Source organism: Ochotona princeps, chromosome 2 (assembly GCF_030435755.1).
Source record: "Ochotona princeps isolate mOchPri1 chromosome 2, mOchPri1.hap1, whole genome shotgun sequence".
Classification (NCBI taxonomy): domain Eukaryota; kingdom Metazoa; phylum Chordata; class Mammalia; order Lagomorpha; family Ochotonidae; genus Ochotona; species Ochotona princeps.
The window spans coordinates 4,576,463-4,596,787 of NC_080833.1; the positions used below are offsets into that span (position 1 = coordinate 4,576,463).

The following is a 20,325-nucleotide window of genomic DNA, read 5'->3' on the forward strand; positions in this document are numbered from 1 at the left end:
TGAAAGACAAGAGGCAGGCTTGTGGCGAAACAGTCAGCTGTCTGCCTCTCTCTCTCTCTCTCTCTCTCTCTCTCTCACACACACACACACACACACACACCCTACCTGCCCTTAGCGGTCACCCAAAGCACTTTCTAAACGGAGTGTGTACGGTCCCTGTCTCATTCCCGAGATGCCCTGGCCGCTGACTGTGGCCACTGCCCTGCCAGAGGAGACACAGCGCGTCCTTTCTACGCCCCGGCATCTAATACAGCATCTCCCTGATAGCACCATTACTGAATCTGCCAAAGAATTTGTGTTTTTGAGAATTCTGAAATACGTATTTACTGAATTTCAAAAAAGCAGTAAACTCATTACATAGTAACTTGTTTAAATACAATTCTAAGTAATTGCTAATTATCTAGGAAATGTAAAGGCACTATTTCACATTTTTGTTAATCTCATAAATGCCTGCTCAAGGAACTAAAGAAGGAGGAAAGGGAATATCATTACGTACTTAGAATTGTATCTTCAAACCACACTGAATCCGTCAAAAACTAGTTAAAAGATAAAGAATTTGAAAAAAGAAGATGGCCCCTATGTATGTCTACCTGCAACCCATTGCAACATAATGCTTTGGTTAACACCTTTGAAGTGTACTACTGGACCAGAGAAGTGTGATGGCAAAACACGAGTGAGTTTCTTAAAGGTGTGCACACAATATCACTCTAAACAAGATCACTCTGCATTGATCCTTTGGGTCTGTCAGGGGTCAGAACCTATCGGTCTGTCCTGCCTTTGAATGGATCTTCTGCTTCATCTACTCACACAGGAAATCCATAATGCCATGCACTGCTTCTATGGGACACCCTGGTTCCCTCGCTTCTGCAGATCTTTTAAAGTACAGACACAGTTCAATATGTGGTATCTTTTATTATTATTATTATTATTTTTAATTCATTAATTACATTGTATTATGTAACACAGTTTCATAGGTACTTGGATTCTCCCCACCCCTCCCCAAACCCTCCCACCATGGTGGATTCCTCCACCTTGTTGCATAACCACAGTTCAAGTTCAGTTGAGATTCCCCCATTGCAAGCATATACCAAACATAGAGTCCATCATCTTATTGTCCGGTATCTTTTTTTTAAACCCTTTAGGTGTAGAAAAGCTGGGAAGCTCAGAGTGACGTAGACAAGCTTACTAGAAATCGTGTTTTACTCAGAGCCTGCGCCGGGCACAGTGGTCAAGACCCTGGCTGAGCTGCTTGCCTCCATATTGCAGTGCCTGAGTTTGAGTCCTGGCACGGCAACCCAGTGGCTAAAGTCCTTGCCTTGCACGCACCAGGATGCCAAATGCACACTGGCTCATATTCTGGCTGCTCCACTTCCCACTCAGCTCCCTGCTTGTGGTTTGGAGGGTGGTGGAAGACAACCCAAAGCCTTGGAACCTAGCACCCATGTGGGAAACCTGAAAGGGGTTCCTGGCTCCGGGCTGTGGATCGGGTCAGTTCTGGCCATTGCGGCCGCTTGAGGAGTGAACCAGCGGACAGAAGATGTACTTCTCCATCCCTCCTTCTCTCTGTATATCTGACTTTCCAATAAAAAATAAATAGATCTTAAAACAAAACAAAACAAAACAAAAAACTACAGGAGGAAGCAGGAGATGGCTCAGAGCTGGCTCCCTGCCACCCATGAATTCCTGATCCCCAGGCACTTAAGGAGTAAAGCAGCCCACAGGAGGCATGCCTGCATTCTCACCTTAAGCTTACATTTGATCACGGGCAAACACTACCAGCTCCTGCTTGAAGCAACAGCTCCATTCAGTTATCAGGAACACAAGTCCAGCTGACTATGTTTGTCAGCTTTCTTCCCAAGAGAAACAGTAGTCCGGGAACAAAGAGGGCTCCTCCAGCTTCCAACTCAACAGTGCCAACACCTGCACCAGGGCTTCTGCACAGCACAAGGGCCACTCCCGTGACCACAGGAGTAGACTTCCATGGTCTCTGTACTTCACCACAGAGTATTTAAAAGACAAGAAATGACTGGGTCCACAAGCCATGCTTTGAGGACCATGGATTATAACACATATTGAACTTTAGAAAAAATATTGGAGGCTAAAATTCAAAATGCTTCTCATCTAGAAGAGGCCAGAGTTCTCTTTCTATTAAGGACAGTAGCTAACATCTGCACACTCCATTCTAGGCACTCTACAGTACTACATTACAAAACCTGCATGTATTTTTAAATTGGTAACAGAGACAGAGAGCTCTCCCATTGCTGGTTCACTCCTCTCAACACCTACAAGGGCTTGGTCTGGGGCCAGACTGAAGCCAAGAGACAGGAACTCTGTCCAGGTCTTCTGGTGGCTGACACGAAGTGCACCTGCTCGGTGTACACAGCAGCATGAAACAGCAGGCACTGGAGCCCCTGGACTCCAAAATGAGATGCAGGCATGCCAAGCAGCCTCCTAACAGGCAAGGCAGCCTCCGCCCACAAGTTCAGATTTTACTCTATCCTGTACTCCAAACAAAACAGCTACAAAAGTTTCTGCTTAGGAAAAGCCAGGGTGCTCTTCATTCGAGGAAAGACCAATAACCAGTAATGGTAACAGTAATGCTAACAGTAATACTAATAGTAATACTGACAGTAATACTAACAATAATACTGAGAGTAATACTAACAGTATTACTAACAATAATACTGAGAGTAATACTAACAGTAATACTAACAGGGATACTGACCAACAGTCACACCACTCTATGAGGCAGCAGTTCCACTTTACACTTTGTAAACAGTACTGACATCCTTAAAGCAGCTCATCTATACAGTAAACATTTACCGTGTACAAGCTACATTTTATCCAATCTTAAAATGACCTGGTCCCACAGATGTTTGGTAACCTCTAACTTGGCCAGATGAAGAGCCTGAAGCTAACAGATATCATCCAGTTACTCAAGATTATACAGCTAACAAGTAGAGAATCCAGAATTCAAATTCAAGTTTAGCTGGCTCTCCAGCCAGAGTTTCCAATCACCCTCCTCTATGGCAGAGTGAATGAGCCCCTAAATCAAAATAATACAAGTTATTACAAAGAGAAATAGGAAAATCCACATCCTTTTGTTTCAGTTCTGTTTTCATTCCACTCAAGCAACACAAAATGATTAAAAAAAAAAAAAAAAAGGTGGGGACCCGGCACCGTGGCCTAGCAGCTAAAGTCCTCGTCTTAAACATGCCAGGATCCCATCCAATCCCGGCAACCCACTTCCCATCCAGCTCCCTGCTTGGGCCTGGGAAAGCAGTCAAAAACGGACCAAAGCCTTGGGACCCTGCACTCGCGTGGGAGACCCAGAAGAGGCTCCTGGCTTCGGATCGGCACAGCACCGGCTGTTCTGGCCACTTGAGGAGTGAATCATCGCATGGAAGATCTTCTTCTCTGTCTCTCCTCCTCTCCGTATCTCCAATTTTGCAATAAAAATAAATAAATCTTTTTTTTTTAAAAAAGGTGGCTTAAATGTCTGAAAATTATGAATCTATCTGTAACAAACATAAAACCTATTTGAGTTAAAGTTGGATATTTATATGCTGTGCTTAAGACAGCCTGGGGGAGAATCAAGATGGCGGAATAGGGTAAGGACACGTTTATACAGATGGAAAAACATTTAACCAGGATGAAGCAGAGAGGACACATTCCAGGAAATAGAAAAGGACAGAACAACAGCAGAGGGGTACCTGGAGACTGACAGACATAGGAAAACAGCGGACGCAACGGTGTGGTGTTGCAGAGACTGATACTCCAGCACGGCGATCTGAACTCCACCAGCAGCCAGAACTCCACCAGCAACCAGGTGGGAAGGGACTTTCACTGGGAGCTTGGGTGGTGAACCCAGACAAAGAACTGTCCGTTCTGCTTGTCCATTTGATTTGATCAGGAGCAGAGACAGAGCAGCAGATCTCAGACAGGCAGTGCGAGAACAGAGTGGATTTCACAGTCCAGTCAGCCCCCTAGAGCCGAATTGGCCACCATTTTGCGTAAGGAGGAAAGGGCGAGGGAGAGGACTGAGCATGCGCTGAGCTGGGAGTGAGCTCATTTCTGACTCAGTGAACTGCAACAACGTGGCATTCTACGGGTTCCACTCAGGGCAGGTCTGGGATAGCCTTCGGATCTGACGGCCAGCAAATCAAGAATGGTGTACGGCAGGCACCATTTTGGGCACTGTGGCAATAGCTTTGGGACTGCAGGGGGCAACAGTGAACTGCGCATGTGCTGAGCTCACGAGAACTTGCTGAGGTCCAAGATTGCACTGGTCCCACAGGAAAATAATACTGACTGTGTCATCGTACAGGTCAAAATAGGTCCGTGTGCCACCCAGACCTAACGTCCAACAGGTTCCAACGAGATCAGCACCACCAACAACCTAATTATATAGGACACCTGGTGTCTCTCTAATCCTGGGACCTGCTCCAACCAAAAGTGGGAGAAAGGTTGCAAAGACAACGGTGCAGCCACACCACAGTATCACAGGAGGTGGTGAGTGGTGAGCCAAGAGCTGGGGCTGTGGAGACCACGGTGGAAATCTGACATAAGAACCCAGACCTGGAACTCACTGGAGGTTGTGGCACAGTGGCTGCAAGCAAAGAGTTGTGTACCAACCACAATAAGTAAAATCACATTGTAGACCTGTGGGTGACACAGCTTAGAAACCTACCCCAAGGAGAAAACTCTGCTAACCAGAAGTACAATGATCAAGAGTAAAAGAAGGGACAAAGGCACAATGAATATTACCGAAAACTCTCCTGCAGAAGAGCAAAACCCTATGCCAATCTCAGAGTTAACTGAGGAAGACATCGAGAAAATGGGGCACACAGAATCCATAAGACTCATTTTAAAGATTCTAATCAAAAATGAGAAACACACACAAGAGTTCAGAGAATTTAAGGAAGCAACAATGCAAATCAAGGCTGGTATAACGGAAATTAAGAACACAGTAGAGCAAATTAAAAGTACAATGGAGAGTCTCCAAAATAGAATGAAGCAAGCAGAAGAAAGAATCTCAGAATTGGAAGGTATTTCCTGTCACCAGGGGGAAACAAACAAAAAGCTGGAAGCAGAGCTGGATCAGGCCAAAAAAAGTATTCAAGAATTGAAAGACACTATTAAGAGGTCAAATCTAAGAGTTATGGGAGTCCCAGAAGGTGCAGAAAGAGAAGCTGAGTTTGCAAATATACTTAATGAAATAATAAAGGAAACTTTCCCTAATCTAGAGGAAGAATTGGGAAACAAGATCCAGGAGGGGCACAGAACTCCCAACAGCCCTGACCAAAAGCGATCTTCACCACAACACATGATCATCAAGCTCTCTTCAATTGAACATAAGGAAAAGATCCTGAAACGTGCACATGAAAACAATCAATTGACATATAAAGGAATGCCAATTAAGCTCACAGGAGATCTCTCACAGGAAACTCTACAGCCCAGAAGAGAATGGAGTGACATATTCCAGATTCTAAAAGAAAAAAATTGTCGGCCTAGGATAACATATCCAGCAAAGCTTTCTTTTGTCTTTGAAAATGAAATAAAATTCTTCCACAGTAAAGAAAAGTTAAAAGAATTTGCCTCTTCCAAACCTGCATTACAAATGATACTTCACAAAACCAAAGGCAAACGGGAAGAACATCCCAGTAAAATGACAACAAAAGACTAAACCAATGAACAACCCATTGCTAAAATGACAGGACCAACGTAACACCCATGTATATTCAACTCTGAATGTAAATGGCTTAAGCTCAATCAAACATCATAGAGAAGTACACTTGATTAAAAAACAAAACAATATCTATTTATTGTCTAGAAGAGACACACTTTACCAACAAAAGTCAGCAGAAACTGTATTGCATGGATTTTGTCGTTTTCTGTTTGTTTCATCTCTTCAAAACACTTTCTTGTGATTAAATCATTCAATGACTCGTATATCATACGGTAGCATCATTTTCTTCAAGAAGGTTCTTGATTTTCATTTCTTCAGCTACACGTTAGGCATGTAGTAGCATGTTATTTAACTTCTTGGTGTTGTTAGTTTCTTTTTTCTTCCTGTTGTTGATTTTGTTTTGTGGCTCTTCATTTCAGGGGATGTATAGTAGCTGTGTAATGGAGACTGTCATATCTAGTAACAGGTCATAAGTTCAGGCATTGTAAATTTCTATTTGTTGATTTTGTATCATGACTTTTCATTTAAGGGGATGTACAGTAGTTGTGTAATGGAGACTGTCATATCTAGTAACATGTCATTTAACTTCATGGCATTGTAAATTTCCTCTTTTCTTTCTATTGTTGATTTTGAAACATGACTTTTCATTTAAGGGGATGTACAGTAGCTGTGAAATGGAGACTAACATCCAGATGTGAGGATGTAGTGTGGCATGCATTTCTGCTTCCAGACAAAGATGGACTTACAATGAAACTGTTTACTATATCTTGACAATAGGATTCTGGACTCTCTGCCATTGTCCATGCCCGCAATGATGGACATATGACTGAGTATGAAGAACTATATGTTAGTAATGATATAGAGGAACTGGGGGGGGGAGGGAACTGGGGAGGGGATAAGGGAATATGAAACTGTACTATAAAATAGTATAAAAAAAAAGACAGCCTGGGGTTGCCAGGAGTTGGGTACAGCGATGGGAATGAGTGCGGCTGCTCCGCAGGGCTGCAGGGCCTGGCACCTGGCTGTGGGGTCTGCCCACAGAGCTACCGTGCACAGGAGCTACCAGAAGCAGCCACAAACAACGTACAAATTCCAACTCTTGCTTTAATTTTGCACTGCAGGAATGTAACACAGATCGCCGTGCACCTCGCAGTATTGTCAGAATTCAAAAAAACTAATGTTTTTAGAAAACTGAGGGATGTATTATAAATTAGAAATAAGAAAGTCAGATACAAGAAAACTCATGAAACTAACAAATATATTAACTGAAAAATGGAGCTGGGCCAGTAACTGAAAAAAGAAAAAAAATAAATAAAACAGTCATTCTCCTCCCTTCCCAGAAAAAGGATGGAATTCTCCTGGCAGCTAATGTAAACAATGCACGTTTTCTAAAGCAGCTGAGATTCAGCCCTCATTATTCTAAAAATTTCTACTTTAGAATACACAAACTCCCAGAAGCCAAATTTCAACAATAATGATAAATCATCGTATTTATTCCCTGAGTACAAAGGAAGGAAAAAGGAGGAAAGAAGAAAAAAGAAATCCATAGTATATGAAATCTGATACAAAAGAAACCAATGTAATAAGCAGTATCCATAGCAACTACAACTTAATATTTCACTCCTCTTCAGCTGCAGTGGATTAAATAAAATGACAAGATGTTCCCTTTGAAAAGTAACCTGTTACCATGGAAACGTTTATTCTAAGAAGTAAACAGAGAATGGACAGAAAGGAACAGGGAGTCTGTAACTGAATATCAAAAAGGGAGAAGCAGCTTTGCAGAGGAGATGAGAGGACCACAGGCCAGATGCACGCACCACACGACAGCCCCAGCCCCACCCTGAGGGGAGGCGAAGGGACAGGGGACACTGACTCAAGAGGCTGTGTTCTACAGGACCGCAGTGACTGCCAAACAGCAGGACTCGAGTCAACAAGGGAAAGCAGACAAGGACCTGGACATGAGCACGGCCACAAAACTACCAAGTCATGAGCTGGTAGCACCAAGGACCTTCACAGGGAGCCGTGCGACTTCCCAGAGGACCCTCCCCAGGCCATGGCTGTGTGACCTGCAGCCTCTTCTCAAGCGGCACGGACAGAGAGCTTTCCAGCCAGGTGCCAGGCTGTGGCTTCGTGCCACACGTGAAGATCATGCAGCAACCTTCCTGCTGCCTGTCCTTCAGGTGTGATAGCAAATAGCAGCCACTCTTGTCTTTTACATGGGCCAGAGGAATGGTAAGACATCAGCATCAGACCCCAGAATCTTTGTTAGCAGCGCCTTTAGCAAGTGACAACAGAAAGTCCACTGGTCCAAGAAGAAACACGTTAGGTGCTGGGAAAACCTGAGGCAGGTTGTTAGAATGGCTTTTGTTACTGGATGGCGGGGCATAAAACAAAGAACAAGACAACAAAGTGAGTTTCTATTTCCAAAGTAGCCTTGCACCAATCCAGAATGTCTTTGAAGTTGGACATGCCTTTTCAAAATCATATTCCAATTTTGCATTCTTTCATAGTATACTCCCATTTCCAGTGTTTTAAGGTAGAGAAAAGCTCTTATACACCTGACTAAAATCCGTGGACTCTGCTCATGCTGCCAGAACATCCCACAGCATGGGCACCTCCCCACGCCAGAGGAGGACTGCAAACCAAATGACCAGCATTAAAACCTCAGCACCAGCTTTCACTGGGCTGTGAGCATGCGCTGAAGGACACAGCAAAACCCCTGGCCTTCAGTTTCCTCACCTATAAATAATCCTCACACGCGCGATTTTTCAAGGTTACTATGAAAGGATGACTGAAAGAAAGAACTAGACAGCGGCTACTGCACAGAGGTTGTTAGTCTTAGCTCTGCGCTCCCATAGGGGGGCCAGGAGCTGAAAGCCTTCTGTAGAGACGCTCCCAGCACTGCCCGCTTCTTCATGTCCTTCAGATGGAAATCTCCAAGTGGGCAGGAACCAAGTCTGGCCCCGGCTCACCCACTGGCTCTCAGCAGAAGCATTTCAAATGAGTACGGGACTAACTCAATTGCCGCTTGGTTCAAGATTCAGTTGTAAGTCACTTGAAACAGAAGGCCAGCAAAGCCAGCAGAATTAATCAGAAAACAGCACTGATACACTGCTTACTGGAAGCAAAGTCCAGGATTCATTCAAAATAATACAAAAATGAAAAGAAATAGAAATCAGCCCGTGACCAGACGAGTTACCTTCCAAACTCCCACGTAAAGGCGTCCACAGGGACTTGCCTGTGTTGTGGGTCACGTGATTCTGAGTTTTTCCGATGGAGGAATCCACCTCAGGGCCTCGTGGACAGGGGCTGTGGGAGCGGAGAGCCCTTGCTCACAGGCCAGCTGCAGTGAGCGACAGAAGCCCTCAGGCCACAGGCCAGCTTGCTCCTTGGACAGTCCCTCTCAAGTGAAAGCTCAGAGTCCAAACCAGGAACTGCTGCCAGTGAGAAGCAACACGCCTTCCCAGGCCAAGAGCAAGACGCCGTCAATGTGAGAGTAACGGCCACCACAAGGGAGCAAATGAAAACAGCTGAGAAAGACCTGCTCCGAATCCGACCGGGACCCTGCTCCACTGCCCCTGCTTCAGCTCCATCCCAAGCGTCCCGCAGCGGCAGAGAAGCCTGACTGCTACCCAGACACGCACTGCCTCAGGGGCCAAAGCTGCACGTGCCCAGGGTGCCCAGGAGTGAGGCTTCAGGAAACACATTTTTTAAATTCCACCACAATAGAAAACAATGTATGAAGCACTAGTCTTTGAAGCTTAACCAAAAATGAAATAGGTGACCTAGTGAGAGCAAGGCCCGCCATGCGCCTCCACAGCACGGCTCCAGAAGGAGGAGACTCTAAGCAAGCTCTGCGCATCCCTCTGTGCCTCCCAGAAAGTCTCTGGGACATCCTTCTTCCTGTGGTGTGAACACAGGACGAACAGGAGGCAAACAGCATCGGAACACACCCATACCTGTGCAATCACATCGGAGAAAGTGAACATTTTTGAAAGAAAAAAGCTTTAACTAGTGAACACAACAAATGTTACAAGACAGGGAAGCAGATTTTTTTTTAAAGATTTACTTATTTTTATAAGAAAAGCAAATCAGTTTTTCTTTGAAAGATTCATTTTAGTTCTTATTGGAAAGTCATATATACAGAGAGAAGAGACAGAGATAAGATCTTCTGTCCGAAGATTGACTCCCCAAGCAACTGCTATGACCAGAGCTGCATCCGAAGCCAGGAGCCAGGAACTTCTTCCAGGTCTCCGATATGGGTGCAGGGTCCCAAAGTTTTGGGCTGTCCTCAACTGCTTTCCCAGGCCACAAGCAGGGAGCTGAATGGGAAGTGGAGCGGCCAGGATTAGAACTGGCGCCCATATGGGATCCTGCTATGTGCAAAGTGAGGACTTTAGCTGCTAGGCCACCACACTGGGCCTGGCAAGTCGGTTTGATGAATAGAAGGTGATAAAGAGAGAAAGATTTTCCATCTGCTGGTTCACTCCCCAAATGGTCACAATGGCCAGAACTGATTCAAAGTCTCTTACATGTCTCCTAAACAGATGCAGGGTCCCAAGGCTTTGGGCTACTCTCTACTGCTTTCCCAGGCCATAAACAGGAAGCTGGTTGGGAAGTGGAGCAGTGGAGACTGGTTATAACCAAGCTGCTCCACTTGTAACCCTCTTCCTGTTAATACGGCTAGGAAATCAGTAGACGATCCAAGTGCTTGAGACCCTGCCACCCAAGAGGGAGACCAGGATGGAGCTGTCAGCTCCTGGCTTTGGCCTGGCCAAGCAGACACAAGATCTTCTCTCTATCGCCCACTCCTAAGTCTTTCAAAAATAAATAAATCTTTAAAAAAAAAAAGTCAGACAGGATGGGGCAGTTCATGCACGAACTGCTCCTCTTCCTCTTAGCCATCCCACTACTACTGTGCCTGGGAGCAGTCGACGGCTCAAGCCCTTGGGCTGCTGCTACACCTACACAGGAGCCTCCTCCTGGGCCTGGCTATTGCTTACTTACAGAATGATCTACCAAAGTCAGCCTCTCTCTCCCTTCCTTCTCAGTAACTGTCTTTCAAATAAATAAGTCTTTTTAAAAAAATGTGAAGAAAAACAAAGTGAAACAGGTAAATGGCAGAAAAATATATAAATCACCATTTTAAAAACGATTTATATATTTTTACTGGAAAGGCAGGTTTACAGAGACAAGGAGAGACCAACAGAAAGAGCATACCTTTGCTGAATCACTCCCCATATGGGATCCTAGCACATGCAAGGGAAAGACTTTAGCCAATAGGCTACCACGCTGAGCCCTAAATCACCATATATATATATATATATAAAAGGTTTGTTCGTTTTCAGGAATAGAAACTGAGAAAGAGAAAGAGATACAGAAATCTTCCACCTGCTGGTTCACTCCCCAAATGCCCACATTTAAAACTGGGCCAGGCTGAACCCAAGAGCCAAGAACTCCACTTCATTTGTCACCTGGATGACAGGGGCCCAGGGATTTGAGCCACCACTTGCCTCCCAGGACACATTAAGCAGGAATTTGGATCTGAAGTGGAGTCATTGCTACTTTACCACCACAATACAGGACACAGCCGAGTCTGCAATGCCAACCTACAATTATTGCACTTCTTAAGACAATTTCTAACATCATCTTAGCTGAACAGTCCAGCCACAAAAATACAGAATTGCTGTGGAGATATGAGTCACAGGAAATTGTATACATGGCCTTTGAATTATTGGCTATTATGCACTATGTTTCAAGCACTTTCATCTAATCTTCCCAATAGCCAGGAGAAATACTTGTCTATGACGGATGAGAAAAGGGAGGCTCCAAGGAGGGAAGGACTTGAGCTGCTACCTGCCTTTCAGTCTAGTCAGTGCTTAGTCTAGAAGTCATCCATCCATTCAACATATTTCTGCCCAAGACCAATTTGCCAGCCATTTTGCTGAGAACTGCAGTTATAAGAAAAGCTTCAAGTTTGATAGGGAAAATAATCCAACAATCCCCAAAATATGTGTAGTCCAAACAACTTGAATAGAAAATAATTACTGATTATCCAGGTTGACTGAACTTTTACTTTAGACTTGAGATAACACAGAACATACACCATGAGAAGTGTTCTGTCGGCCTCTGCGGTGCTCCAGTCAGTGTCTGTACAAGGCACACATCACTCCACTGCCAGCCACAATCTCTCTCTCTCTCACTGACCTTGTTACATGGTGTTGGAAGGAATGCCTCTAGTGAAGAATCAGTGTGGACCAGTAATGACCAAAAAGCACAATGGAAAAAGGCAAAATAACAAAGAACAAAGAAAAAACAGGGGACTCAAGACACAGGGTCACACCTTCTTAAGCGCATCTGAACCTTATAATTCCTAAATTCACATACTTGATGTGAATTCAGGAAGTGGTGATAAGCAGTTACATCACTAGATGATTAAGAATGGCATATTGGGCCCGGTACAGTCGCCTAGTAGATAAGTTCTTACCTTGCAACCACCGGGATCCCACATGGGTGCCAGTTCGTATCCTGGCTGCTCCACTTCCCATCCAGCTCCCAGCATGTAGCCTGGGAAAGCAGCTGAGGACGGCCTAAAGACTTGAGACCCTGCACCCGTGTGGGAGACCCGGAAGAAGCTCCTGGCTTCAGAATGGCTCAGCTCTAGCCATTGCGGCCACTTAGGGAGTGAACCAGCGGATGGGAGATCTTTGTCTTTCCTTCTCTCTATAAATCTGACTTTTCAATAAAAATCAATCACTCACTCAATCAATCCCAAATGGAGCATTAACTAATCACGATCAAGCACACCTCAACTCTCCACCAGACACAGGCTCTGCCAAAGTGGCAGACAGCGACACCGCGAGGGCTAACCCCACTCCAACGGAAGGCTACTCCTGCGAACCTGCATGCTCTTTTCAAATTTCACACTTTCTTTGTTACCCAATATTCCCTGATACTCTGAGGTACAACAGGACAACAAAGAGCCAAATGAAACTAAGCTGCAGCTCCCCGACCTAGAGCTATTCCCTGGCGCCACCCTCCACCTCCACCACTAGGCAAGCACAGAAACCCCAAGGCAGCAGACAGTTGCTCAGCAAATAATGTTCCAAGTTTTTCCCCCCTCCAAGATGGAAATATATAGAGCAAATACAGCAAATACAGAAGACACAGCTCTCATGACCCACCTCACCAGATTCGAAAAACAGATAAAAGTGACCCTTAACATCAGAAAGCCTCCACAGATTCCAGCCAACAACTACAGACACACACGGCTCTAGGCCCAACCACGGCCACCAGGAGGAGCCTGATCCAGCTATGAGGGCAGATTCCTGTCCGCACTTCACCTGTCCAACGGAAAGAAAGTTTAAGCTGAGACAAGACAGTGGAAGAAAACAAGCAGTCCGCAGCTGACACAAACAGCACATCTTCCCTCGTCGCAACAGTCAGTCCTGCACAATCCCATGATGCAGGACTACAAAGTGTTGCCATGCCATGTTCCTCAACTCCAGAGGAATGCTAAGTATATGAGAGAGAGAGAGAGAGAGAGAGAGAGAGAGAGAGAGAGAGAGAGAGAAAAGGAAAAGCAAATAGTGTGAACTAAGACTCATTCCAGAAGCAACACTAGGTGGTTCAAGCAGAGGCACACACCAGCCCCAACTGCCACCTGCACTGTTCACAGAAACACAGCTACACTGGAGAGAGCCTGCGTAGGAAATGCCAAAGTCAGTCACAAAGGCAGCAGCAAGAACATCACCTAAAATGATCTCACTATAAACCAACCTTTTAGCAGCAATTCCAAAGCTGAACTTGCAATGCCACAATTCAAATTAGTATTCAGTACAACAAATCCGCTCTTTTTTCAGCAACATAGTCCTGCCCTTTATCCTGCCCAGAACATGTTCCCAAAAGCAGAGCCTTCTCCACTACGAGATGATGACCACACCAAGCCCCCATCCACACTGGCCTTCCAGGAGCTGACAGCAGGAATTCTTCCCTTTGCCCATACCCAGCATGTCCCTCCAGCTCCTCCACGGTGTTTTCAGCTGCTTTCTTCCAGCCACAGAAATGCACAAAACTCAGGTGACCTTTCCAGCAGCAAGCAGCTTCACACACTATCTGCTTGAGTAGAACTAACTTTCCTCAAGCACTGGTTGGCCGTGTGCACTGTCTCCTCTGACAACCGCATGGCCTTTCCTGAGTGTGCAGCACACCAGTGGCGCAGCAGGCTTTGCCAGCACCACCGCCTTCTCAGCTTCCAGCCCTGCTCGTCGTGCTCCCTTAGCAAGTCCCGACATCACAAACACACACACGCAACAATGCCACCCAGACACTCAGGGAACAAGCAAAGCAGCAGGGGCCTCACAACCCACACAAACATGTCAGGGCACGCAGCTTGTTTTTTTTCAGTTGTTAAGCAATTTTCATAAGCTTCAAAATGAAGGTTTGCTTCTCTTTTTTTGCAGCAACAGACACAGCAGAAACTGAAGTGACAAAACGTTTCCAATTAAAAGAAAAAAAAAAACATTTTAAGGTGATACTGCTGCAAATAGAACCCCTAGAACCCACAACTGATATCCCTATGTCAGACCTCAGGAAAAGACCACGAGAATTATAATCACTCTGACAAAACAGGCTCTCAATCAAAACAAGTTCCACCCACCTTCAAAGCAACCAATGGCTGCCCACCTTCCCCCTTCCTAAAACATCCAAGCAGAGCTGCTCTCTGGCCCAGGCATTCCCAGCAGCCCCATGGTAACGAGCGGCCTGCAAGCTTGCCTCAGCAAAAGGCACCAAGCACCACTCGGCTCCAAGTCACACTGAGAGAGCAGAGGAGGGGACAGGGGAGGAGGACGGGGGCGGCAGGACCCCAGAGCCTCACAACGCACATCAGCTTAATGTTGCTCTGGGCGGGTCCCATCCTTGGCTCTGATTCCACGCTTCAGCCAGGGTTGAATTCAAGACTCTCAGGCACAAGCACCGTGAAGGATGACATGATTCCCACACATCTTGAGAAGTGCGAAAGAGCAGCGACCCGGCACTGGTGGGGGAGGCCAGAGGCACACAGCCTACCTGCAGGGGCTGAATGGGTCATCCATGCCTGCCAGGGCTCGGCTGAGTGCAGCTGGATCCCTGAGCCTCTACTTACTGCTACAACTCTGCCCTTTTTGACTCTAACTACTCAAAATGGAGGCACATGCAGGCTGAGAGACCTCGCAGAGCTTCCACTGAGCTTGTGCTATGACCTAAGCCTTCACGCAGAGCGCAGAAACTTCCCTCACACTGACAGGACTGAGCATGTGCTGTGACCCTCCCTCATCCACACACAGTCTCTCCACAACGTAATCAATCTCAACCCTGCTGTTTCCGTAAATAAAGCCCAGCCAACAGACGCTGCAGCTTCCCTGCACACCAAGCTAGTGTGCAGGGAAGTGGGGCCCGAGCAAGGGGATCCCAGACAGCCGACACCAGGGAGGCTGGCAAGCCACCGACTGGCAGAGAGGTCCTGCCAAGCTTAAGGACCTGCCAGGATCCTTTTGCTTTGCTGTTGGCTTGATTGTTTTTAAAGTTAATGGTAACTGTAAACAGCAAGATCTCCAAGCAAGAACAGGACGAAAAGCTACAGGCCGGCATGGCTGTAGACTAGCGGAAATACTGAAGGACATTTTAAAGGGAGTAGTAGCTTCATGAAAGAAAATTCTCTGTCAAAACTTCACTCATTTGGGAAAAAAACAAACAGGATGGGTGAAGTCATGTGTACCTGGCACTGCTGCGTGAATGAGGACACAGTGTCTGGTACATGGGCAGGGTAGCTCAAGCATAATCTGCTTGACACAAAAAAGCTTCATCTCATCTTCTCAAGACACTTCCTGCAGCAATGCCAACCACTCAGGTCTGACCTTCTAACAGCAAGCAGGGCAGGAAGGGTTAACCCCAGTTCAAAGAACTGCATAAACACCTGGAAACCCACAACATCTCATTTAACTCACATTTCCTAGTTCAAAGGCAAGGCGGGTTCTACTACTGCCCACAGTCAAAGCTCAACCAGGAAAGATTCATAAAGTCAACTGAGCAGGGTCAGCCCCATGGTCAAGTCCCCTGCCCCCTGCAGGACAGTTGGGCGCTGTCTGGGAGTACCCTGAGCAGCACGTTTCATACCCTCTCCCAGCCCTCCTCTGGAGGTGCAGACTGAGTTTCCATTTGCGAAGTAAGATGATTCCACGTAGCATCAATCAGTGCTTCAAAGACAAAACAAGACCATGAACCTGCTCTAAAATGCAAAGGACAAGATCGAGCAGGAAGGGCAAATTTCGTTCACAGAAATGTGACGGGATGTCAAGAAACGAATGCTGACGTCAAGATTCCTGCAGCGGACACAGGGTCACCTGTCTTTGCACAGTTCTCCTGTTCACACTATGAAATAAACTGCATTCCAAGACCATGATCCCATACGCTCTTACCCTGTTGAGAATGTCATTTATAAAACACAAGAAATGTCAACGATAATTAAAAATAAACCTTTCTATTGACCCTACATGAGCCACAATGTCAATGTGAGAGAAACCCTTCTTTTTATGTGAGGAAACATGTACCCCCAAAGCTTCCGACTGCAGAACAGCCCAGAGAACACTTTCTAAAACCAAAACAAAGGAGCTGGAACCTCGCAGGCAGTTAACACGAAGAGCAAAAAAATCCCCAGTCAAAAGAGCACACAGAAAAGAAAGCAAAACTACCAACCATTTCACTCAGAAAATGTTCTCTTAGAGAAATGCAAAATAAGACAAATCCATCATGTGTCCTAAAAACTAAATGAACACAACATTAAAACAGTCATTGTAACTCAGGTCAAGAAGTGCGGATTGTGATTTTGGAGCCTCTCAATGCCCTGGGGAACACAAGGCGCAGGTTACCATAAGCCAGCCGCCCTGTCTCCAATGCAGGCTCCCAGCAGTGGCGCCAGTCACCTCAGCGCCTTCTGCACGCTCTTTCTTGGCCTGGGCATCTCACACCAGTCCTCTCCGGCCATGTGCACAGCTACCGTTCTCTCCTGTCAGTCCTCTGCAGCAGCACCCAGGGGCCTCCCTCCAGCCCACCTCTCCATCATTTGCTCCCTGGTGGAGAATTGACCTGCTCTACCACAATTCCTGCTACCTCTTTCTGAAGACTCCTTCCTCCTGGGAGTGGCTCTGCCAGCCCCAGCACTCTGCCCTCCTTGCAGAACAACACCTATCTTAGGAAATCTTGAGCACTACACAGGGAAGCACGCTATCTCCACTGTCTTTATTGCAGCTTCTCAATCTCTCTCTCTCTATATATATATATATAAATATATATTCATATATTCATATATTCATATTTATATAAATATTTATATATATATTTATATTTATATTTATATATTTATATATAAATATATATATATATATAAAGAGTTACAAACACAGAGATCTTTCATCCCCTGGGTCATTCCCCAAATGGCTACAACAGCCAGACCTAGGCTGGTCCAAAGCCAGAAGCCTGAACTTCTTCCAGGTCTCCCAAGTGGGTGCAGGGACTCAAGGATTTGGGCCATCTTCCACTGCTTTCCCAGGGAGCTGGATTGGAAGTGCAGCATCTGGAATTCCAACCAATGCCCATATGGGATGTTAGCACCACAAGCAGAGGCTTAACATACTACACCATGGTGCTGGTCCTAGCAACCCTCTTATTTTGAACCTCAGAAAACACAAATGCCCTTTGCCAAAACACCTCACTATCTAACTTCAAGATGAAGCTGAATACCTCCCCAGTCACTGGATGATGAACGTAAACTTCGAACTTTCTATAAGAAGTGCATGGCCACTGAAGTTGCTGGCAGTGTTCTGTGTGAAGAGTGGCAGGGCTGCATTGTCCGTATCAGTAGTGGAAATGGCAAAGGTGGCTCTCCCAAAAAGCCAAGTGTCTTGTTCACCCATGGCCAGTTCATGTACTGCTGACCAAGGGGCACTCCTGTTACAAACCAAGGAAATGTCAATCTGCTTGGGGCTAAACTGTTCATGTCAAGTTCTCAAGAGAAAGATATTACAGGATCAACTGATACCATGAGACTTCATCCCCTGGGTCCTAAAAGAACGAGCAGAATCCACAAGCTTCTCAGTCTCTCTAAAGATGGTGGACAGGCGGGGCCTGAGCGGCTCAACCCCCAGGCTGCCATGCTGCCCGGAGGGCTCAGGTCCGCCGCCACGATTCCAGCCTAGCACAGCCAAGCTTGCCACCACGTACGTACGTACATGGGGTGAGCGGCTCTTGGGTGGCTTCCTGATTTGCCGGGGTCCTGGTTTGATGGCCCTCTTTTGGGAGTGGGGGTGTTGTCCCGGGACTCTGAGAAGTGGATCTGGAACGCCTCAGCACGCCATGCGGCTGGAGCGGGGGAGGACCTAGGAGGATCTGGGCAGGGCCTGAGCGGCTCAACCCCCGGGCTGCCATGCTGCCCAGAGGGCTCAGGTCCCCAGCTACAATTCCAGCCTAGCACAGCCAAGCTTACCACCACGAACATACGTACATGGGGTGAGTGGCTCTCAGGCGGCCAGTGCACCATTTGTCGCCAGGCTGTGCCTGCTGGCCGCCCGGCCAGGAAGTTCTGGAATTTGGTTTCTTTGATATGCTACATGAGTTGCTCCATGCTGAACCCACAGTTCTCTGAGAATGTGTATTAGTCCTTAAGATTCTCAATGGCAGTTAACCTTCCTCTGAAGAACCTGTAGTCACTTTATAGTGCAGATTGCCAACACCAGTTCATTCAAAAGGCAAAATTCCAGGCTTGTCCAGCAGGATACCCCATTACCTGATAGGATGAGGGATCAGCAGAGGGGTCACAGAAGGCAGGACTATGACATTGACTGGCATTCGAGAACCATACTCGGGGCTAGAATGTGTCAGGTATGCGTGGACCAATCTCCTGGAAACTCTGACCCCATTGGAAGGTTTAGAAGGGCCAGTGGAGTCTGGGGTACACTGGGCTGACCCAGAGCAACCTCTGGCATACTTAACACTGGCTGGGAACAGGCCTGGTTGGGGAGCTTGGGGGAGGCCTTGGCTGGGTGGAGCTTACCACTAAGGAGCGCAGGAACTGGAAGGGGGCTGAGTTCCGGTCAGGTCACAGTTGTAATCCCTTGGCACAAATATCGATTCAGACCTGACGCACCATGCCAGATTAGACTGCAGCACAGTTTGGTGCTCCGGAGGACCAGGGCTCGGGTAGGTTTCAACCCCAACTGAGCCATATATGAGATATATGTGGGTATGGACGAGCCGTGGCTGGGCTGAAACTCTCAACAGCAAGAACCAGAATGGGTTGAAGAGCGGTGCTGGCCGAAGGACCTGCTGGTATGCGTGAAGCCTGACACCAGGAAGGGGTTGGATGGAGGAATCTGAACAGTTCCTCTGACAGGACACTGACCCTACAAATAAAGGCAGGAAGCATGGAGGTAAACAACCCAGAAGAGGCTTTGGAAAGTGACCCACTGGCATACATTTGGCTCGGGTTAGGGGCAGATCAGGCTGAGTCAGTTCATGTCATCCACTGGCAAGTCCGAGCGCTGGAACTGTGTGGGGGCCTGGCCAGGTTTGGTTGCGATCAAAAAACAATACAAAACACAAAATGCCAAGGCGAAATGGCCTGTGCCAATAGGGAATGCAGTACCCAACCAGCACACCTCCCACTGGTTTAGGTAAGGGATGAGTGTGTGATGGGCAGAGCCGGGGAGAGCTGCAATACTCATTAGTTCCAATGAAGGTTGGAGCTCAGAATAGATCCAACCCAGGGGTTACAACCACCAGCTGATCGGAGTGATGGACTGTGGCGGGCACTGTGCTTACTAGTAGTACATGTAAGAGCCTGGACTGGGAACGCCTCAAAGTTTCTTTGGGGATTCCCCTGAACAAAATGGAGGAATCAAAACATTAACCAAGAAAAGATGGAAGATGGAGTAGATCAATCAACCACCTCAGCTATATGCTTCCAGCGGAAAACTGGACAAGGGGAAACTCTAAGATAGACTGTGTCAATCAGTGGACTCTGCACCAGCCTCATCATACCTGGACTGTTGCTGATGATATGTTGGAGCTGCTAATTGATCGAGGTGACGTTCTGCTGGCCCTGCCTTCAAACCTGAGAGGGCCTCCCTAAGAGGCCGTTGAACTTGACTGGACAGTGGGATGCTGGACTCTGTATGGTGTGAGCTTGTAATTAGGGAATCCCAACGGAACCTGAGCTGTGGTTATGCATCATGGTGAAGGAACTCACCAAGGGGGAAGGGTTTGGGGTGAAAGGGGGAGAATCCCAGTACCTACGAAATTGTGTCATGTAATACAATGTAATTAATGAATTAAAAAAATGAAAAAACAAAAAGATGGTGGACAGCAGTATGCTGTGAAGAAGCCCCTAAATAAAGAAAAGGAAAGAAACCTCGGACCAAAGCACTTTAGACTCAGCATCCTGTTCCCCAGGGTCCTCTGACACAAAAGCCAGCTCTGCTCTGAAGAAACAGCAGACTAAGAAGAACGAGCAAGAGGCTGCATTTTACACTCAACCTTTGGCCAAGAGAACGAAGGAAACCTAAGTAAAACGCCAGGAGCAGGTTGCCAAGAGACACAGCACA

The 20,325-nt window shown here is 46.6% G+C and overlaps 1 protein-coding gene across 9 annotated transcripts in view; it reads right to left on the bottom strand.

The window, feature by feature from the left end:
- RERE (arginine-glutamic acid dipeptide repeats) overlaps positions 1 to 20,325 on the bottom strand; it is a 375,029-nt gene that overhangs the window by 128,779 nt on the left and 225,925 nt on the right. The window contains exon 1 of one of the 9 annotated variants that reach the window (XM_058674787.1): positions 14,759 to 15,018. The exons of the other annotated variants lie outside the window; for them this stretch is intronic. Coding sequence (XP_058530770.1) covers positions 14,759 to 14,784 — 26 coding nt within the window. The 5' untranslated portion in view covers positions 14,785 to 15,018. Of the gene's footprint in view, positions 1 to 14,758; positions 15,019 to 20,325 lie in introns of those variants that run through there. 9 annotated transcript variants of the gene reach the window in all.